The following is a 24,097-nucleotide window of genomic DNA, read 5'->3' as shown; positions in this document are numbered from 1 at the left end:
ACCAATTTGATCTTTGAGTAGTGAGCAACTTTTCCTTTTACAGTCCACTAAACTGGAATATCTAGAGAATGTGATGTATATGGAGACAAGGCCATATGAAGCTTTGTTCTCAAATTTAACTTGTGGATGAACATTTAACATGGAAATCAATACTTATGGATCATCCATCTACTGCTGCTGAAGTCCACAGCTCCATCAGAGAGAAGATGAGAGTGAGAGGGGGATGTCAGAGAGGCAGAGAGGGAGAGAGGCAGAGAGAGAGAGAGAGAGAGAGAGAGAGAGAGAGAAGTTATAAACATTAGCTCCAATTCCAGTCTCAACAAAATAGCTGGCGCGACCTCGTACGCTGGCAGACGTGCTGTAATTAAATTGAAAAAAAAAAATGCAGGGAGTTATTTTTTTTACTCTCTCTCACTCCCTCTCAATCAAAACCAAACAGCTACACAGGTCTGAACTCCAGTGATGTTGCTTATTTTCACATAAACAACTTAAATTTTCACATGTCCATTTCTCTCTCTACCTCTTTCTTTCTCTGACCCTTCTCCGTTTCTTTCTGTACCACTCTGCCCATCCTCCTCTTTTAATAATATCAGTACTTCGTCCATCTCGGTTTTCCATTTCCTTCTCCCACTTTTTTGACCACTTTGTCTATTCTTCTCTTTCCGCACTTATCCTCTTGTTATTCCCAGAATCTGGCGGAATCCGCTGCAGTTCCTCCCTCGTGCTCGGCGAGACACTACACAGCTCTCTCTTCTAATGAACCCAGCGACCCACATCAGGATGCTTTTGCTCTCTTCAGTAACTATTGTCTGCAGATGGATATTTGTTTCCTAAACACCAGCAGACCCAATTTCATCACTAAAGTGAAACACCTAGAATACATGCTAATGCTGTTTGATACATTATAATGCAGATTACCTCAAAATCACTACAGCTGTCATAACCATTTTGTGATTACTTCAATAAACAATCCCTCCAGGATTTCGCCATTCTGTGATCACAGAATTTAACACAAAATCAAGCACACTCCATGTTTTTGGTGCCAGATTGTGTTTTTGTCTCATTTCCACAAACAAATGAATCAATATGTAACAGTCTTGTCTAATAAATTAAATTTTAAAAACATTAAAAGTAAAGTATATAAGCTTCATTGATTAGATGCTGTACTGATTCAGTGAAAGTCTGCAAAGTATTGATTGTGTCCTACACAATTCTATTTTTTTTTCAACCAAGCATGAGTATTTATGCTGGTGATCCCATTGCACAATTTAATTAATGTGCAAACATATTTAGGTAATTGTATTTTTGCCATACATTATCACCAGTACATACATACAACATGGTTACTGGAATATTTGCACACATTTCAAGACAGCTAAATTCAGTCATTTTTACACTGCAATAAATATCTAAATACATAATCAGAAAAAAGTCCTATGAAACCTCGATGGGGATGATTAAATGTCAGCAAATGTCTTTTTAGGTATTATTTATAATGATAAAATGATAATAATAAAAATTTATAAATTATTATTTGATGATTTTCACTCAATATTAATAACTAATAAAAACTCTTTACAGTATTAATAAGATTCATTGTCCATGTTTCAATTACATTTTGGCAAAATTTTGAAAATATCTATAATTTCCCTAAAATGCTAAGAATACTGAGTTCAGCTAACAGCCACTATCATGATTTTAAAGAAACCAGGAACCTCTCCCTTGTTTCTTATTACCCATCTGCAGGACAGTTCACACTTCTCCACAGAGTAGGGTGGTACCTAACCTGGATGTGACTGACACTTCAAAGTCCTGCCAGACATGAGCACCAAGCAGCACCAATGAACTCCAGACCTCTTGACTGACAGGAGTTACAGAGCCAGGTGTGTGTTAACAGTACTGCTCTATTAGGGTGGGTTTCTGTCGCTGGAGGCTAGTGGTTACATCATGCTGTGGTGGAGTCAGTATGTGCACCTCAAAGGGTGATAATATATGCTATAAGTCCATAGAATTGGGCCAATGTGCCGAGTTAATATGAAGGTATTTTCTGTACTGATGTTTCACAGGTGTTTTACCTGTATTTTGAATTACACATTGCATTATGCTTTGTTTAAGGATTGAAGGAAATTAACAATTAAAAAAATTAACAAAACGTACTGGTAATGTTCTGCCAGGACATCAGTGTACAGGGGAAGGGCACATACAAGAAGTATATGTTAGATATAAGTTTACCTAGAAAAAAGTCTGTGCTCACTGGGAAGAAGATAGTAAGTGAAAGAGGAATTAAGGGGATTGTTTCGTTAGTCTCTGATTTACCGTTTACTTCCAACCCAGAAATGTACAGTATATAGAGCCTAGGTTACTTGCTTCTCCATATTAGTTTACCCCAGCATACTAACACACAAACCACCTGTACACAGGTATAGCCACAATATCAATTAGTACTAATTATTGGGGCATTTAATTTACCTTTTTAATTATACAAATATGAAAAAAGAATAAAATACAATACATTTCGTTGCATTTTTTTTCAGGATTAATTGTTCTAAATGAAGAAGTATTGAAAAGTAATAGAAATGATCAATTAATTATTATTTTACATAAAGTACAGCACAGTGCTCCCTACTGCTTTTGCATAAATCATAAGTTATTTCATTCATTTTAACTTGCTATTATTTTCTTGTTGTGAACAATACACTAAACTAGCCATGTCAGTTTCAACTTATGGTTTTGTGACTATTTAAAAAGGACCGACTCAGTGTTCAACTCACCTAAAAGTCACCTAAACTGCCAACAAAGGATTCATGAGTTTACTTGAGATCTGGATAAGTCAACACAGAAAAACCCTCAGAGCCCAAACACTACAAGACTTAATCATAACCTTCAACATTAAACACCTCAAATCACTTTAGTCAAACAATAAGTTTAGAGTAAATACAGTGTGCCACACAGCTTGAGCACAATGCTCTCCATTGATCCACGCTTGGAAAATAAAGTGTCAACAGAAAACACTGTATAAAATCTCTCCTAAAGCTTTCAATCCTTTCCATGACCAGCAGTGTTCCTGAGGATGGATCAGGTTTTCTTGACACAAACCCACAAACTCATTCAACTATAAATCTAAAGGTTTTTCTCACTATAATATTAATACAAGGCCTCTGCAAAACTTTTTGATTTTGAAACCTATAAATTCAAAATTATCATCAGAGATACATTTTTTCAGTGCAACTGTTGCACACCTGTAAAACCATGGCACATGAAACCTGCCTGAAAATGATTCTTTTTCTGAGCGTTAGAGTTAATTGCATTGAGACTCCAAAAAGATTTGTTACATGGCTCATACTTAATTCTAATTGGTCAAATGATTTTACATCTATTCATTCCTTGATGCTTGTCCACAATTAACCAAAATGTTTACCTTCCCCAAGTGTCTGAATAACCATCTCTCTGACCTGTTTCTGCGGTGATGACACCCAACCACAGCTTCACTACATTAAACCCACACTGATGACTCATAACACCAACAAATCCTTCAACCTGTGCTTCAATAAACCTTTCACTCATTCAGTCGGTTTTGGAGGGAAATGTGGCCTAATAACTGTCACATTTTGACAGTTGCAAATATCCCATTTGAAGAGTAAAATAACAGTGAAAGAACATAATGTGAAATGTTTTTGCATGCAAAATTTATGAATACTTAACTTACTCCTTCCACATGTTACACTGGCAACCCTGAGACTCTAAAAAAGTGGTCAAAAGCCCTATTCGGACGGGGCTAGTTTTCTAAACTACGTTTGAGTTTAGATTCTTATCACCTGACGTCTGCGATTTTCATGTACCAATTTGGACCGGACTAACATCTCCGTGTTTATTACATCTCCGGTGGGAGGGTCGGTTTTGTACATCTGGGCATTTCAGAGATCACACGCTCTGTATGCGTGCATTGCGCAGGCTATAGTCATTCAGATTGATTACCATTAGTATAATAAATTTACTACAAATAGCATGGTAAAGCTAGTAGCAAAACCATGTTAATGTGTGATTAGCCTACTTTAGTTTAACTATTAAAAAAAAAAAAAATTGTAGTAAACCCATGTTTAATTTTAATAAAAGGTACATATGTAATTAAAACAATGTAATTGAGTGCAAAAAAAATTAACGTGAGTGATCTCACCTGACGCTGATATTACAATAGCCAGTCTTAACTGTTTATGTGATCTAGCTCTAGATTTTATTATTGTTCTTTTTTTATTTCTTTGTCGGGAGTCAAATATGTCAACCATGCGCGCGGTAATAGCATCTACGTTAATTCACGTTGGCCAAAACACAAAAGGAAATGCATTGCGATGGGCATTTAGACATTTAGTTTTCTGAGAGGATCACTGAGTTTGCTGAAAAACAGTAGGTAATTTGCTCTGGAATTTCTACAGAGGTTGTGTGAGAAAAACACAGACGCGGCAGATTCGGACGGAATCAAAATTACCAAGTATGTCTGTGAAACACAAATTTCTCTAACGACCCCCTGTAAAACTAGTCCCGTCCGAATAGGGCTTAAGAGAACAAGCATAGCAACAGTAACTCAATAGTTTTCAAAACTGTGACAAGATGGAGTGGCAGAATCCTGGTACTTTAGTAAAAAAAAAAAAAAAGGTAAAACCTACAATAAAATCCCAGCACTGCCTGACAGACAGGTGACTGTTGTTTCTAGAATCTTTTAATACACACATGGGTGAAATCACTATAAAGGTGTGTGTGCTTTATTGTTTCATACATATAGAGAATAGATATGGTCTGATTATCAATGGATGAATGATTATAGACTGATTATCAGTTTATAAATATAATTTATCAGTATTTCAGATTTTAAGACCTTTATAAAACATATTTGGTTCTCAAATATCAGGTTAACCATGAAATATCTGGTATAATTCTTTAAAAATGTCACCCAAAAAATTTCATTTCTAGTACACAATTGCCTCTTTAATGTAAAATATAAAATTGTAAAAAATAATTAAATAAAACTGCAAGAAAATAAATGAATAATGCACAGTTACCTAATGGCTGTTTGACTGATGGTTGCAATAAAGCCTTTGTGTACTTCTTGCCAAAACAATTGTCTTTCCAAGCTATTAACTCAAACAGAAAATTGAATATAAATTCTGATATCTTGACGGCCCTACCTTGTAAAACTCTTGTCTTTTTGACTTTTGTAACCCAATTATTATACTAATAATATAATTAAATATTGATTATATATACTGATAACAATCAAAATAATCCAAATATCTAAAATGCAGGAAATTCCTCTCAAATGTTGAGCAAGTTTGTCTGCAGCTGAGAGGAAGGGGAGTTCTGGAGAGAGGCCTACCTCCTCCACACACAATAAACCCTGTGGAAACCCACAGAAGCTTTCGTGGACAGGTCTGGTAGCAATTACCAAGCAGATACATCCAAGTTCTGACTGAAAAAGCACATCAGTCCCAGCACATAAACTGCTTTCATTAATATTTTAAGTAGAATTCATCAATATCCTGCCCTGCCACAGTCTTACAGCTTTTCCTGGAACCAACATGGGGGCAGTTCTGTGGCTTCTCAAGATTTTGACTCAGCGTGTGCAGTCAGTCCGATTCGCTCTGTTAGAAAGAAATAAAGAAAGCTTCACATCCGATATGATTGTGAACTTTCCAGTCGTCTATATTTGTGGCAGTCAAAACAAACCCAAGCCATACCCCACAGAACCCTCTAAAAAAAAAAAAAAAACAGGTCACTTAAGAGCCTGCAGGGTCACGTTAAAGGATTCTCATAAAAATCGTGTTTTGAGGGCAAACGAAAATTAAAACTGAAAATGAAAACTAAGCTGACATCAGGAGTTCAGGAGTCACAAACTGGTGAAAGCCCAAGTGTTAGTCATGCAAAAAGATTTCAGTAAGTCCGGCTAAAGAACAGTAGGCATTTCTGTAAAACAAACCCATGCTGAGAGAGAAGTAGGAGGGCATGAAAGGGGAAGAGACAGTTAGCATTCTGTTGGTTTGATGTCTGGCATTGATACCGAGCTATGGAGTTCATTCCAAAATAATAAAATGTTTGGTGAACTAAGGAGCTTAAAGAATCACAAAAGTCCAAAAAACATTTAGACAACTACTACAGGTCTTCGCTACAGTATGTGCTAAACTAGAACATATATTCTTTAAGAAAACAGTCTGATTATACATTATTTTCTACCAACATTCAAACTTTTTAGGTTATATAATTGGTTCTCAAGTATCAGTTTCACCAATAAATTCTGCCATCTGGTAAGCTTTAAAAAAAAAAAGCATCCTACAACGCCATTACACCACTGTGCTTTCAGCTGGAAGTGCATATTATTTGATTATTCAACTATGATTTTTTGCTGCTCTAAGATGAAATAATTAACGGCGTGAATCAGGCTTCATGCTGAAAGTCACAAATCTGGTCACGGGGATATAATCAATTAGGCATGATGTAAAATGTTTGAAATGTATTTGCTGACCTAAAAGACCAAATAATAAAAAGTACAATGTACAATGTCCAACAACCATTATGATTGAAAATGTACTCAAATCTTGAATCTTGTATCCAGACATCATACTCACTGTGGTTGATAAGGAATGGGTCCGTTAGGTGATGGCTTCATGGACAGAGTCAGATGTCCAATGTTGGTGCCGGGCAACGGTAACGGCACTTTACCTTGGCCTTGTGGGAAGATCTGCTGAGGAATGGGACGCTGGGGAATTACATTATGAACGTTTGGATATCCATTCGTATGACCTCCATTTGGAAGTCCACCATTGGTGTGTCCGTTTAATGGTCCAGTTGGATGAGAGGATGGGGGCAGAGTGGTCTGTTCACAGGATTTCCCTTTAGAGCCTGGATTACACACACAAATGTGGGGTCGCAAACACATCCCTCCATTTTTGCATGGGGGCGTACAGTTAGCTGTAACAAAGAGAAGAAATGCCATACAATTAAAAAATGTCATATAATACAATTAGTATAATAGAACTTATAACAAAATATGATAACATTTAATTATTTATAATTAAATATATAATAATAATATAAAAATAATATAATATAAAATAATATATAATATAAAAATAAAAATAATATAATTAAATTTAATTATTTATAATTCAAAGGTTGAATATACCTTTAAAAGGCAGATATTTACAATATTCTCAGCATAGTTAATACAGTAGAAAGTCCATAAGGTCAAAGTTAAGTATACTTTGTATATGATGTGGAACAAGGCATAAATATGAAGGTCAGAACTGTTATCTGCACAGATCATGAGAGAAAGAGCAAAGAGAATGCAAGAGAGAAGCAGACGAACAGAGAGAGCGAAAATGAGTGGATAACTGGGTGTTGACTGTGGTCTGAATTACATCATTGAGGAGCAGGAACAAAGCTGTCATTCAACTACAAAGAGCCTAGCGGCCTCTGTAACCCAATCTACAAACTTGCTCTCACACACACAAACAGGGCAGCTTGCTGCTCATCAGCAAATTCTAATTTATAGTTAGTCATATTAAGCAATTGAATGCTGTGGAGATTCCTAAATAGGAAATGGATCAGTGCCCACTGCTCAAGGCAGATGTTAGGAAAGATGATCTCACTGACAGTTTCTATGACATCACACTGAATAGCAGCTGCTTTAAACAAACTATTTCAGAAAAGCATCTTATCATCTTCATATATACCTTGTGGTTCAGACTTTAGAGTACAGTGAATGTTATGATATATTCAAAATCACACACTTTTTACTTGTATAGAAATAAACATTATATAGATTTAAATCAATATTTATATAAATTTAATTTAAAAACTTCATTTTAATAATAAGAATAATGTGCTTAATTTATAAATAGGGAGGTTTTATTCAAGATAGTTTACTTTTGAAGACAAACTATACCCAAGCACACACAGAATTGCCGGAAACATAATTTTTCCATACAAGCAGGATTAAAATTAGCATTTATTGACCACAAATTATTATGCACATGCCTTGTGACAGTGGTGAGAGCAATTACATCAAATATGACATCATATAAACCACTGCTGGTTTGGAGCTTTTCATTTCAGTTGACATGACCCTTAGCAGGGGATTTCTGTTTTCTTTTCCACCCTCACTAGGTTTCCCTCCTTTTCCAATGTACCTCATTGGTCCTCTGGGGCTCAGGGTTACAAAGTGAGACGGCCCTTAGAAACACAGTACACACACGAACACTGTTCTTGTGCACATCATACCCTTGTACACCTCCTCTTCCACATATACACACAAAATGAACACACATGTGAGCACAAATGCACACAGAATATCATTCATTCACTCATGCCACATACACATTTACATACAGAAAAACTTCTAAATGAGTTAAAGGAGATATAGCCTAAATACTAAGCAGCACCACTGTTCTGAACACTGATAACCCTAACTAAACTAATATTGTAACGTCCTTGTACAGTGTGAATCTCTAAGTCAGTATATCACAAGCTGACATCCTGCCGACATTAAACATTAGTAAGATCGTCTCACCAACCCTCATGACTAATTCTGTGGGCTACTGTTCAACGCTCTGCTCAGTGCCTCTTCAAACAAACCTTACTGCTGACTAAACTTCACAGCACCAAAAAAAGAAAGCGAGAGATAAAGTTAGGCCTCACAAAGACAGAGCAGGAAGGAAAGAAAGACTGATAAAGAGAGGCCGATGTTGCTGACTCAGATGACCGGGCTATGGGGAGTAGTGCTGGGTAATTCCAACACGTCCAACTTCTTATTAGTTTTAACCCTCAAGTCAATATTCAAATCGGTGTTAAATGTGTTGCACTGTACCCTCAACCAGCTCAGTGGTGTAAGAGCTCACGCACAGCTGAATGCGGCAGACAGAGTGGTCGATAAGCCCATTTCAGTCTGCTAGTATTTCACAGTAGACACAGAGCCAATTAAAGGCGGCTGTGGTCAGGCCATTTCTCCGCTGAGCTTTATACGTGTAACACATCTAAGAGCTTATTCAAGAGGATCTGTATGCTGCAGAGCTCTCCCACGGCTCTAACGTCTTCAGACGTGTTGAATCTGAAAGGTACAAGTTGGATTTGCTTGGACAAGAATGTAACGTGGGTAAGCATGCTAAGCTACTGCCTGAGGACTGGAAGCCTGCAGGGTGAGCAGACAGGAGAGGCATTTCACAAGTTGTTGTGGAGATACTGACACAGCAAACTCCTCTCAAACAAGCCATGCTTTAATTAAACTGGAAAAATAAACATTTATGTTAACCTTAAAGGGAAAGTTCACCCCCCCCCCAAAAAAAAAATATATATTTCTGTCATCATTTACTCCCTTCATGTCATTTCAAACCTGTACTACTTTTAATTATACTGCTTTGTTGAATGCTAGATTCGAATGGTTTGAATGACATACCAAGGTGTTAAGTTGCATGACTATCAGGTATGTAGTTCCAGGTTTTTTTATTTATTTATTTTTATTTTTACCGGATTACAGTTCTATATCACTTTGTCATGAACTTTTCAAACTCTTAATGGTGGCTTAGGGTGTTATAAGACTGGTATTTAAACTGTGAAATAAATAAATGAGCATTATAGGGACTAAACAATTACAAAGACATGAGCATGTGCAAATGGAATAAGTGACACTGGGCCATCAGCCATGAGTCATTAAAAATGAATGCAAGTACACGATTATTCTAAACGTGACCTTAAAATGACCATATGTCCTCTTATTCCCAGAAATGTCCTGGCCAGGATTTGTCTGATTGTCTAAAACATCCAGGTTTTTGGATTTGTTTTCCTATTGTTTTCATACCTGCTGAAGGCAATGACTGACCTATAGTGTGTAGGCATTCGACACAATCTACCAATGTTGGTGTTGGTGTTCAAGAAGGCGGGATCTCCAGAGAAAGGTCAAAGCGATACAAATATGGTATATATAATGTATGAGGCCAGTTGAGAGAATGCTAATAGGAAAACAAAGCCAAAACTCTGACATTTCAGGCAACTTAGAAATCCCGGCTAGGACATGCACACTGGAAAACGTTGATGAATGAACATTCTAACTAAACCTTACCCAGTCAATCTGAAAGCTAAAAGCGCTTAATAATTGGATCTTATCTACTTTTTTACAAACTATAATACAATAAGCCTAATCTAAAAATGATTGTTTGTGCTGGATTGCAGGTGGTTAATAAAGACACGGGTGACTGCACTACATTACTATGCAAAAGCGGTGCAACTAGTGAATTCAGGGGAACCAAGAGAATTGAGCTCTTCCCTTTAGTTAAGGCTCATCCCAGCAGGTTCCTCAACCTAGTCACCTGTTCCTACAGATCTAGGACACTTTTTCAGCATGGACAGCCAGGAAAAACATATCCATCTCTCCGCCGTGCTGTGGAGCCCAGGTGAAATATTTTCATGTTGTGTTTTATCTGGCCAGTGACTTGAACGCTTGGGTTGTGTTCAGTTGAGGGACAAAAAAGACTGAGCGGTCTTTCAGCGGTGAGATGTGCACACATGCCTGAGCTCAGGAAAAACACTCAAACACTTCAGATGAGCAATATGAGAAATCCAGGCTCAGATGGAAGACATGAGCATTCATTGCATTTTACATGTTGAAAAACTTGTAAAACAAACTGTAAATAAGATGTAGATTATATATTGGCATTAAATCGAAGCTGTCATCAATGCAAAAGTTGCTCTCTGGTCCTAAATCTTTATTAGAGTTTTTACCATTCGTAAGCTCTTCGGTGCTACACAGTCTTCCATTGTGCAGACAAATTAAATCACCCATCAACCCACGACTGTCTGAGAAAAACAAAAATGCTCTAAATGTTTCCTGATGATTTCAATCCAATAAAAGAACTCTGGGAAAGTCTGAGAAGCTTCAGAATGCATATCACATGGCAAATGCAAGCACGAAAACTCCTTAGGGAAGAGAGGACAACAAGGCGGCAGTCATTCAGACTGAACCTAGCCTCACTACATAACCTCTGTTCAAACAACTTTTAAACATGTCTGCTGTTTTTTTTCACAATCACCCTCCATTCTATTTCTCAGAAGTCTGTTAAATAAGTGAAGCCATATTTTAAAACTACATCCTAACCAAAATATTCCAGTAACAAGCCATTGTTGTTAAGGCAAGATTTAGCCAGGAGCTCATAAGCTCTCTGTGAAGTAATGTGTAGTTGAACAGAAACAGAATATGGACGTTTACAGTTACTGGTCCAATAAGTCACCTTCAAATTTGTTAAAAGAAATAGTTGAACAGCAATTAACTGTTTTAATTAAATCAAAATTCCCTATTGAAAAGACACAAAATTATAAAATAATTAATCAATTACATTACTTAAATATATTTATGAATTCAATTAAATATATCAATTATAATGGTCCTGGAATCGTATAAAAAAAAAAAGCAGTAAATAAATTAAATAAATAAATACTAATAAAGCAATCCAGGAATTTTGATGTTTATTTTCTTTTAATAAACGCTGGCATGACCAAATGACAGGCACACTTAAAAGTCAACTGTTAAGATCGTCTTCATGTCAGAGAGTTGCTAAGAACTAAATTATTAACAAAGTTCACTCTCTAAAAATATAAACAAGTGTAAATGTCAACATCATTTATCTGTCATTTTAAAACATGAGCTCATTGATGCAAACCAATCAGTCTTCCAGGTTATTCCAACTATTTCTCCTAGTTGAAGGCTTCAGTAAATATTTAGTTTATATGTAGGGTTATGTTTCAACTAAGCTTAATGGCGCAATGCTCAAACATTTAGTAGTGCAAGTAAGTTGGTGCTGGAGCTGGTGCAACCAGCCCCTGGTCTACATTGTCATTTATTTAAAGGACATGATGGGCCAAAAATGAATCAGGATTAACACTCTTCCTGTTCTGTTAGAAATAAAGAACTGGAGTGCAATATCCTGGTGGTAAAATAGAAAGGCTAATATCCCAGCATCTCTCTGCACTTGTACAATAATAGGGCTCAATGTCAGCAACCAAAGCTACGAGGATGTCTGACAGCTCCTGATAAAACACTTCATCTATGAACAAAAAAACAAACAAACAAAAGGCATTTCTATTTAGACAATTCTCTTTGTTTGCACTTTCTGAGTGAGGTAAGTGTTAAAAGCTGAAAAATCGAACCCCATTACACATTTAGCAGGAAAATTTACAATCAGGTCTATCTTCCAAGACAAGAAAGGTGGTGAGTGGAGACATAGTCATCCTAAAACACAAATGGAAAGGAAGATATATAGAGACAGGGGAGGTACTGAATACAACCTGGACTTTCTCATTTTTCCCCTATATCAAAAAATATACGAGCAATGAAAAATGGTTGACCCATGATTAATCTCTTGCCACTATGTCCCAGTCACCATAAATTACAACATCTAATGCTGCTGTCAGATGAACGAAAAAGGTCATATTTCATTCTTAATTTACTTGAAAGCATGTGTACACAGTGGTGACCCCATCATAAGACACGTTTATGGGTTTACGCCAGTGATCTGGCAGAAAAACTGGATTCTGTACGTTTATGAGAATAACCTTTCACAAAAGCACACAGAGGCTGGCAAAACATAAAAACAAATGGCTTAATGACACCATAGTGGTGCTGTATAACAAAATAAAAACAATATAAACCCAAGACTTCGTGAGTCAGCAGGAAAATGTTAATAGAGTAGAGACATAATACAAGGCATTAAAAGTTGCTTCCCTGTTCCACACTCAATATTCCTCCAAGGTCTTCAATTAAAAATCTTCTGTTACATTTAAGCTCAAATTTAAGAGCTCTCAGGCCACTCACTGTGTGGCTGACATTAAAAAACTATAGATGCTTCCATTGAAAATAAAAGGGATGGCTGAAGCAGGAATGTGCTCTGGGTTTGCTCCAGATGGCCTGCAAAGTGATTCCTCTGCCCGTGTAAACAGGGTTTTTTTTTTCTTCTCCTATTATATATACAGATAGACATTTTAATAAATAATAAATTGGTCACACTTTATTTTAAGGTTCAATTCTCACTATTAACTAACCATTAACTATGACTTTTGCCTCAATTAACTCCTTATTTGATGCTTATTATTAGTTTATAAGGTAGCTGTTAGGTTTAGGGTATTGGGTAGGATTATGGATGTCATGCATTATATGTACTTTATAAGCACTAATAAACAGCCAATATGTTAATAATAGGCATGCTAATAAGCAACTAGTTATTTGTGAGAACTGGACCCTATACTAAAGTGCTACTTATATATTTATTACATATTATATATTATAATATTCATTTATTAAAATCTCTCACAAATACATGATGTGTTCCATTCCAGGCAGAATTTACTGTGCTGTTGGCGATTTTTCAGTGACTCTGTTGCAGGTTATATCATTCTGGCAGAAAGTTGTAACTGTTAAAGTAGCTGTTTAAGTCAATAATTCAACCAATTTGTTCTTAAAAGCTAATTTATTCAGGAATTAAACAAGCTACCACTTCAAAATTATTGACTAACTCACTCAACCATTTTATTAAAAAACAATGATTCATTCAAGAATGAAACAAGCCACCAGGTCATAATCATTTACTTAACTAATTTGTTTAAAATCAATGCTTAATCCAGGAACAAAGCTACTGTGCTTGCTTGAAGAGCTGTCACAAATAATATTTTTGTAGTTTTGTTCAGAAATGTTTGGTTTGCATTTTTGTTTGCTGGAAAATTTGAAATACTAAGTAGCTAGCAATATTGTTATTTGAAAGGTTTTAGACTGTATCACTGTGATTGGGCAGCACTTTCAAAAGGTCAGCCTGTTTGTATGAGTAATCTGACAAATAACCATACTCCCAAAGTCATGCCATTGGTTTAATGAGAGAACCTGTTATGCGCTCATACAAATACAGGCAATTTTTTTTTTAATTGTGTCCAAATGTTTACACTTTTTTTTAAAGGACTTTAAGGGTTAGTTCACCCAAAAATAAAAATTAGCCTGTTATTTACTCACTCTCAAATTATCTTAGGTGTTAAGTATATGACTTTCTTTTTTCAGAAAAATCTGAGTTATATAAAAAAACTGTCCTGGCACTTCTAAGGTCTATCATTGCAGTGGGCGGGTGTTTCTGTTCAACAGTCCAAAACACTTTAAATAGTGTGAACATTAGACATGTGCTGGTATTTGGTGATGTGATATATCAGGGTAATTAATATGCATGGTATTGTTATTGTGGGCATTTCTAAATGCTGTGAATAATTATATATTACAAAATTATTCCGAATTTGGAATGCATTTTAAGAATACTTTTCCCATTAACTGGTCAATATGCACAACACAGCTGTATGCTGCTTGAAAGACTTGTGTGTACTCTGATTTAAACAAGCATGCATGAGAAGCACATGGGGGAGAACAGTGAGAGATGCGCTGAATGAAAGCACATTCACTCTCTGACAGTAGATGTCACTAAACCGAAGAAAATGCAGCCTTTACCATAGAAAACCCATGAATAAAGTAGCTGCACTACACTACACTTTTCTTACAAAAACACATTAAATCGCTACATGAGGCCTTTATTCATACCCCGGAGCCATGTGAGGCACATTTCATTATGGATGCGCATGCTTTATTTGACGTGTTTTGGACTGTGAAAAAGAAACACCCACCCATTGCAATAATAACGCTTAGAATAGCCAGGACAATTTTTAATATAGGCGAACTCTGAATGGATTTGTCTGAAAGAAGAAAGTCATATACACCTAGGATGGCTTGAGGGTGAGTAAAACAAAGGTTAATTTTAATTTTTGGGTGAACTAACCCTTTACCTCACTGAATGGTTTACATACAGTTGTCTCTGTATATTAAGCTTTAAAAGTATCTCAGTTATCTGAAAAATTTGAATAGAAAATTGAACAAGCTTTCTTTGCAATACAAGTCTTAGCGATACAAGAAGCAATGCAAAAACCTAGATTCTCCTCTGGCTTAGGCCTAGTAGCTTGCACACCAGCCCCTGAGAAACAAACACATATCTATCAAATACAGACATCCAGAACCAAGACTGACTTTAATGTATGAGAAAGATCACTTGGATGAAATTGCCTGCATAATCACTGTACACTAGTAAAATGTACACCTGATGTTAAACACAAGGCTCCAAGACAAAACACTTTGTCAAAATGCAGCAGACATCCAAGACACAATCTTGGAGGCCCCATAGACCCTACAAACTAAAAAGTCAATTTGTCATTCCTGAAAAACAAGGGGAAGGAAGAAGGAATGTCACTGGAGACAGAGGATGTAGACACAATATTGATTGTCTAGGATATGTGTAAAAGGTGGGTAAGAGGAATGTGTGCTGGAGGTAAGACTCAGACAGTGGGTGGAGGTGCAACTCCAGCTTTTCCCCCATGGCCTCCACGTACTTCCACACATACAGTACTGTGGCGGGTTCTTATATAACCTACTGGCAGAAACATACAGGATGAGGAGAAACTGATCCAGCTCTTCCACTGGGTTATCATACTCTCTGTAGCCTCAAAATTCCTCACCTTTTACCCCTCATCACTGTGTCCTTCTCTCTTTGGTTTCTAAAATTATTATTTTTTTACTGTGTACTTTCTGTCCATTGCATTAACTGAAACATTTCTGTCATGTCTTGCATTTCCTTTCTTTATAAACCCCATGTTGGTTCTCTGGGTTTTGTGTGCAATAACTTGCAGATTAGATTTGCTTGTAACTTGAGCATCTTGTGATATACTGAGTGTTTGATAATATATGCTATCATGAACCATACGCTGCCACCCACTCGAAATCGACACCTATGATAACAAAACACACCCTCCTTTCAACCACCCCCATCCCTCTCCTTCAGATCTCACTGAGACCATTTTGACTCTGATCACAGGTGGGCACTGCAGCTGTCTGTCTGGTTGTTTATGAAGGACACCATAAAATGTCTCAGCATATGTCATGTTTTAACCACAGCAACTGCACGTGGCATTAAAGGTAAGTTCACTCAAAATGAAAATTCTGTTAAACATGTGTGACTTTATTTTTTACTTTGGAACACAAATTATGAAAATTGTTTCAACTGTTTTTGTCCATTCATTGAAAGACCATGGGGTCCAAAACAACACTTGAACCCTCTGATCTATTTGTGCATTTTAAAAAAGAATTTAAAAAGTCAAAGAGACTAAATATTGACAATTCCTCTCACTTATATTTAGCACACATTTGTGTCCAGAGGGAGCTTCTAGACACCATTTTATACCAATGGGACTATAGAGCAAAACATGGATATAGGTCTTGCTCAAAAGCATACAGTGAGGATTTGAAGCCAAAGGGCATAAGTGTAAATCCAGACCCTTGGTCTGTGATCAGTAAAATTGCTGGGAAGGATTTTTAACTCCTAGATGATCATTAAATTTGATTGTACTGCAGCTTTTGTGTTAGCAGCCTAAACTATTTCTAATTAAACTCAATCCTCTTTTCCAAACCAATGGGTTTTAAAGACTGGTTAGCTAATTTTGTTGACATACTTTAGAGAACTGATTTCATGTGAAATCCTCAGTTTTTAGCAAAACTGTTACACTAAAGCAAAGAAACCATTCAGACTTTCAGGATGATTATAGGACTTCCCTTGTTCAAGCAAGGTTTTAGATTGAAGCTCAAGTTTGGTGTCATGATTCATGATTCAAAAGAATAGTCATAACTCACGTTTAGTGCAGCGCTGAGATCCCGGGGTCTTGCTCCAACCAACACAGCACTGCCCCCCACAGACGTTCACTCTGTAATGACATCAAGAGTCACACTCACACACAAACTCAATGGACCTACTAACCTTCCTGTAACCCCCACCCCCCACCAGTCAATCTCATCGCCCACCCAGAGAAGTTTCTGATACAAGTCTGCTGTCACTGAAGTGACATGGGAGGCCAGGGGCCAAAGCTGGATGAGGCTCCAGTATAATCAGTCCTCTTATTCATACTGTACTTTAGAGCAAAGCAAGAGGAACTGATCCAAAGCACAGGAAATATGAAGAAATACAGGGCTGGGATACACTCAGTACTCTTCGTGATTGTAGGGAATGTGGAAAAATCTTTGTGAATGGCCTGGTGAAACTTTTTAAGGGGCATCGGGTTCATTGGTAGGGGAGCCGGTAGCCTACATTTAATCTGGTTTGCATGGTTTCTTGAAACAACAGATGTTACTTTGCTTTTTAGAATGATATGATCACTGTAGACTGGTTGCCTTATCAAATGTATTGCTCCTTAGTGACATCTGGCTGCTAACATCATTGGCAATCAAATGCAAATTTGAAACTAATGGAACTACAACACTCACATTCTAGATTACTTCTGCTTAACAGTAATAAACTGATACAATTTTCGTTAGCAACTTGCATAATACAAGTAATGCATTACAATGGAAGTATTTAAAATCATACTAAACTTTTACTTTTGGGAAAGGTTACACTATTTTTTCTTCTTACGGCTAATTTTTATATTCATCTTTATCAAACTGTGAATTACAGCTCAATAATCGGTTTGACTTACCGATTATTCTTTATCAGCACCATTGGTGGGTCTCTAAAAAAAATCATTCAATATCGGTATTCACTTCTAAAGTTACTTTTTATAAAGTTACTTTGTAACTTTACTTTATTTCTAATTAATTTGTGTTTAGTTTGGATAATGAACTTTATGGCCATTCATACTGCAAAACAACTTTGCATAAAAACATCAATTATTTTAAATAACACTACAATACCACAATATTCATAATGAATATAATAATAATGAATATTCATAATCCATATTTTACTGTTGTAGCTGCCTAATGGCAAATTTAGATATTATTTTGTCTAATAGGTATTGTATGGTAGTCTACATAGCCTACAAATTATAATTCTCCTAAAAAAACTCTATAGGTTATTGGTTGAAATGTAATGTTATGTAGACATGAATACACTTGGCTTTGCTCTTACCCTGACATTTTCATATGATGGCTGGGTGTGTGTCGGCCAGGCTGCGCGTCCTGGCGGATCGGAATGCTCGGGTTCGACTGGTGGCCCATTCTTCGGGTCCGGACCTGGCCGCCGAGGCTGGCTTTGAGCTCCACATTGTAGGAGTGCGGCTGTCCCGACGCTCCCGCGAGCGACGAAATAGAGCTCACGTGAACCCCGTCCGTACCGCTCGGTCCCGGCTGAAGCACGTACAGTTTCCTGAAGCCGCTCTTATCCGGCGAGAGCGAAGCCGGAGAAATCAATAACGTTAGAGAAACAACGATGTCCCACATGAGCACAGCCATGTCCATTGGAAGTGAAAGTGTTGGGAAAGTTTGGAAGAACTACTCTGTACTATATACACACACACTGTAGATAGAAAGAGACAAAATGACTATAGAAGTGAAGCTCCACTCTGTCGCGTGTGAAGCAGTTGTAAACCCTCGCGCGCTGTCATCTATTCGCAATAAGAAAACACTTAGAGGCAAACATAACTTAAAAGAGGGTTAAAATGCTTGGAGTGAAAGAAAGTTTCAAAGCACGAAACGGAAAACGGGAGTCAAGGTGGCGAGAGAGCTCGCGTGCTGGCGATTTGAGCTCGAGCAGAAGTTGGAAAACTCTTAGAAAAGTTTGAGCGCGTGTGTGTGCAAGGGCAGGAGTTTGTGCTCGAGCTCCATATAGCCAATCTCCTGCAGACATGACGTCAGGGATGGAGCTCTTATTGGAACACACATGTGGGGCTGAACCCTTAAACAAAAAGCAAAAAAAAAAAAACTGAAGAACTGCGTTCAGACGTATGAATTTGATGATGGGGGTCGTCTGTAAAAATGTCGGATAAGTGCATCCATCATTAGTCAAGCCTGTCATATAGAGTGCAGGCATCAGTTCCACTCCACACAAAAATAAGCTATCCAACTACAGGGTTCTCAGGATATGAATCAACTGGGGACTGAATATTAATATTGCTTATACAAAATTAACCAGAAATTCCATTAGAATCAAACTCTGGCTATGCCTACATGCACCCGAGCCAGTGCTGGAATTAAAGCTGAAGCTCAAATAAACAGAATACCATAATTATGCATATAATTACAGTAACTATAATCACAGTATAGCTTATGCTTTAACCACATTTCTTCCACTCTGATCAAAGTGTGCAGGTGCCGAAGAGAAAAAGCCACACTCTTGGGGGCACTTGGGAAACAGGGTTACTTACATTTAATTGAAATCTAATGAAAAAGTGTTACCATTTCAGATATATTCGGCTCAGTTCTTACCCTGACACTTTAATATGGTCGTTGCTTTACAAAGGACATACTGATGGAATCATTTTAGTGGCTTACGTAATTGACCAGATGGTTGGGTATCCTAGAACAGGCCAACATTTCATATTTAAAAAAGGCAAAACAACAACAGCATCAAAATGGCAGTAAAAACACATGGCACTGGTAAGTAGCATGTAAACAATTTGAATAGATTACTGAATATGAATAATTCCTTACTCCAGACTATTAAAAATACATTGTAAATATAGCCTTTGAAATCTATATAGATTCTGGTTTTTGAGGATCACCTTCCCATATTTCCATCTAATCTGAATTTCCCCTAAAATACCATAGGATTTGATGGATACACAGGCATTTGATATTAGCTAGAAAATAAAAACAGCTTGAAAGGTACTGTAGTCTAAACTTCGTCTAGTCTATTGGATGGATTTAGAAAAAAATTGGGCACTTTCAAGCAGATTGGGACACCGGATTGACAAGGCAAATGCTTAAACCGGTTTAGGCTGGCCTTAAATGGTTTTGAAGGAAATATTTTTAGCTGACCAAGCTGAGAAACTGACCAGCTTCACTCTTAAAAAAAAAGTTCTTTATTGGCAGATTATTCCATGAAGAACATTTTAACATTCATGAAAACTTCCTATTGCACAAAAGGTGTAAAAAGGATCAATATACTATTAAAATGTTTATCACACTAAGCAAAATTGTACTTTAAGAACTGTTCACTGAAATGTTCCTTAGGAAACTCATATTCGTTCTGTCATCACCGTGAAAACCCCATTTTGGAAGCCTTATTTTTAAGAGTGTTGACTAGGCTGTGAGACCAACTTAAACCAACTAAGACCATTTTTAAGATGTTCTCAACACTATTGTAACAGACCTGCAAAGCCATCAGAACCATTCATTTATTCTGATGATTTTACTTGTGACACCATTCAGAAATACTGAATCAAAGCGGTCCATGATGTTCTATGCAGTTATGTGATCCAAATGACTTTCTCCCTACAACATGCCTGACTGCTTACCAGCTCTAAATCTGACTTTGAGAGCCTTCTGCCCATGAACAGGGACCCTATAGCCTCCCTACACGTCAAAAACCGGATCCTATTAATACATTCAGCATCCGCACACACCCTCCTGTTTCGACACACAAATAGATGAACATGCCTCCATTCTTTCACACACGCTTACAATTCCCTAAACTTAGCCGAAAGTCGCTGTCCTCCTACAGACACTTGTTATCTGGATTACCAGATCGTCTTTACAGCATTACTGAAAGGTGACTCAGAAACTTCCTTGGATCAAGACCATTTTGGGCCTAGACTAAGCTCAGCCCACTCTAGGATATGCGTGGGTGAGACGGCCAGAGAGATAGATAGACAGAAATGAAATACCATTCCTCATAAGCTTTGGAGTATTTGGAAGGAGATTTCATGCTGATTTATTAAATGCATTAGATCATCCTTGAGGAGAACCGAATGTCTCAAAAGAAATTGTTCTGTTTCTACGCAACCAAACAGGTGTTTAACAGTCCATTCTTATAATGTACATGCACAACCACTCTCGTCTGTGGAGAGTATTGCCAGATTAAAGTCATGTATTCATCAATTGATGATCTCTAATTGAATAAAAAGGCAGTTCGGGTTACATCTGCCAGATCTAATGTCTACAGTTGAAAAGGGGGATTCAGTTAAGGAACAGAGAGAGACAGTGCTGTCATAAATCTATTCTTGGGTCATAGCTATTTTTAGTTTAAAAATAATGACCATCATAACTAAAAGAGGAGAGCAGATGAGATAGAAAATGCAATATTAATGGCAAGACTTCAGCATACTTTAAAGTAGTTTACACCACACTATGAAATCTTAGTTTGGTCTTCCATATAAATTGCATAAAAACGTGAATGAGGATTCACAAAAAAAAAAAATCTGTGCAATGGACCCAGACTCTTAAGTGACTCCACTGATTACATCTCTCCTTAATCAGTCACATGATTTAAGGTATCATTCATTTGTGTATTACAAACAGTCGCTTTCATTTTTAGGTAAAAGACCCCTTTAGGGATCAAAATCCTTATTTTGTAAACTCACCTCTTGGGAATATTCAAATCGTTTGCCATTTCACCAGTATAGTAGTGGCTGGAATTCAAAAGATCAATTGTGTCAAACACAATCAAACTTTTACAGCTATATAAACTGTTAAAGAACATAACGCAGGGCCATCGGGTTCTCACGTTGTTCATTTGTGTGCGAGACAGCAGGGACGCAATTAAATGATACAACAGTCACATATGCGGCCCACAGAGGGAGGACAGGAACTTCACACTTTATCAGTGGTATCACCACAACCCTGCGGGAGGAAGGAGAGCTGTGCTGGGGAATTAACAGTTTATGTAGCTAAAAATGTGCTTTGCGATTGTTGTCACAGCCAGCGGGGCAGCCCCGCGGTGGGAGGGACGCAGATATCTTCTGTCAGCAAATCTCTACTGTAATGCACGGTTTTCAAACACATTTTGGTTTTTGATGCTTTTTGAGTCACAGCATTTGTCATTTAGACATGCTTTAGGACAGCTGAGGAGAGCTTGATATTTATTTTAGGCACATCCTGACAGCTTCCAAAAGCAGTGCTGCAGACATGATTCATTTTTATAGACCACACTCGGAAACGAGTTAGCATTTCCGGTTCTATCATCCCAAAGTCACTGAGGCTTTGGATAAATATCTGAAATAAAGTCTGTGATTAACACAAGATCAAGATATTTTCATATTTTATTCTACAACATAAAATATGTTAGTAACGCCTTGTATTTTGATTTCAAAATTCATAAAAATTGTTAATTGGCCTGCAATAATACATTGATGCAGCACTCCATTCAGAAAAACAGACTAGAAGTTTTTGGATGATGTAGTAAACATGCCAAACATGTATGTGACATTGATATTAAATAGCTCTACTAGTGTGTTGACATTGAGTAATCTCTGGAAGTTGTTCACTTGGTGGTTCCCACAATAGACACAGGATGTTTGCTTTGTGTCAGATTCATGTTTCTTAGCCCTCAGCTATCCTGTAGATTCTCTGGGGCAACTTACTAGGCAATGTTCTTGCATCAGTTGTACATAAATAGCAGAATATGATGAATAACCGAACGCTGCCAATTTCCTTGTTTCTTGTAACGGTCAAGCAAACAAAGAAATGTTCTCACAATGAAAGTTAATTACTTACAGATATTCCGTAATGCTCAAATACCATGCTGAAAAATTACTGACATGATGTCATTTCTCTGAGGACAGACACAGAGAGATGTGCGAGCAAGACGACGTCATGGCAGGAAGACAGTCCAGATTTGTGAGAAATCAGATGGGTAAATATAAATCTCTCCAAATCTGCAAACTCAATGACATAATGACCTTCTCGGATAAACATTTTATATGCTATTATTTAAAAGTTTGTGTTCAGTAATATTTTCGTTTTTTAAAATAATACTTTTATTCAGCAAGGACACATTCATTGACCAAAAGTGAGTAAAAACATTATCCCCGGTTTCACAGACAAGGTCAAGCCAAGTCCCAGACTAAAATGTACTCTAAGATTGAGCGGTTTCAACTGAAAGAAACGTGTACTGATTGATCTTAAAATACATCAACAACTTTTTGTCTCCAGATGGACACCAGTACTGTTTTTTAAAGCACGATTATAAAAGTTACTTAAATGTCCTATAATTGAACTATGGCCTAATCCTGTCTTAGTCTAAGCCCTGTCTGTGCCTATAATGTTAAAAACGGTTATGATTTCAAATGACTGTCTCTGTTTCCAACATATGTTTTGTTGAGCACCAAATCAACATGCTGAAAATTCAGCTTTGACAAAAAAGGAATAAACTACATTTTAAAATATAATAAAATTGAAAACAGTTATTCTGTAATACAGTATTTCACAATATTATGGTAATATGGTTTTATTTTTTTTATTTAAAAAAAATGCAGCCTTGGTGAACATAAGGCACTTCTTAAACATTTTATATATATGTGTGTGTGTGTGTACCATATATCTTACAGAACTAAAACATTTTACTGTTAATTTGTTCCTAAAATATTCTTATTAATTAATAAAATATGGGCTTTTACCACAGTTATAAGCAACATTTTAATTCAAACGGCAAACATCTGGTTAACCCCAGGTTAAAAGTTGCCCTTAATACATTAACCTAGGGCTAAGTTTAGTAAGTTTAAGTTTAGTGTGGATAAAAAGACTGCTAAAGTAATTTATAGCAAACATAGTGTTTACATTTTGTGTAAACACTCTTTTAAATGAATTAAAACAACAGGCCCAACAGAGCCGCATATCCAGAGGTAAACAGCAAGGAATCCAGATAGCAATCTCCCAGCACTCCCTTTGGCAGAGCACAAACTACACAGTAGAGACAGGGTGAGGAGGGTCAATGAGGAGTTGTGCTTACTATGACAGCTGTAGGAAAGTCTTCCAGTTAAAAGGATAATACACATCAGTGAGTCTGTCCTGAGTCCAAGATTTTTCCTAATCTTGGTATTGTCAGTCTCGGGAGCCTTAACACTCCATCTTGACTTAAACATGACCCTTTTGTTGTCTTGACTCAGACTCAACCTACTCAAGTCTAGGCCTAGATTCAAACTCTCATGAGCTCATCTCAACTACATAACTGACACAATGCATTTGATTTTGTGTGAACCTAACTATCAGCTGTATTTTAATCTACTCTCTGTGAATATTAACTAAATCGTCATGCACACAAGTAAAAAAAACCAAGCATAAAGA

General features: G+C 36.9%; 1 protein-coding gene across 8 annotated transcripts in view; it reads right to left on the bottom strand.

Moving 5' to 3' along the window:
• ltbp1 (latent transforming growth factor beta binding protein 1) overlaps positions 1-18,667 on the bottom strand; it is an 86,000-nt gene extending 67,333 nt beyond the window's left edge. For 7 of the 8 annotated variants that reach the window (XM_059520231.1, XM_059520233.1, XM_059520235.1 and 4 more), the window contains exons 1-3: positions 18,006-18,667; positions 16,736-16,806; positions 6,615-6,957 (exon numbers count right to left, since the gene is read on the bottom strand). In XM_059520231.1, the coding sequence (XP_059376214.1) occupies positions 6,615-6,957; positions 16,736-16,806; positions 18,006-18,334 (743 nt within the window). In that variant the 5' untranslated portion in view covers positions 18,335-18,667. The remainder of the gene's footprint in view (positions 1-6,614; positions 6,958-16,735; positions 16,807-18,005) is intronic. The other variant, XM_059520234.1, reaches the window with a different exon arrangement.
• Positions 18,668-24,097: the final 5,430 nt, after the last annotated feature.

The sequence above is a fragment of the Carassius carassius genome, chromosome 32 (assembly GCF_963082965.1).
Source record: "Carassius carassius chromosome 32, fCarCar2.1, whole genome shotgun sequence".
Taxonomy (NCBI): Eukaryota; Metazoa; Chordata; class Actinopteri; order Cypriniformes; family Cyprinidae; genus Carassius; species Carassius carassius.
This window is presented reverse-complemented; position numbering and strand designations above follow the sequence as displayed.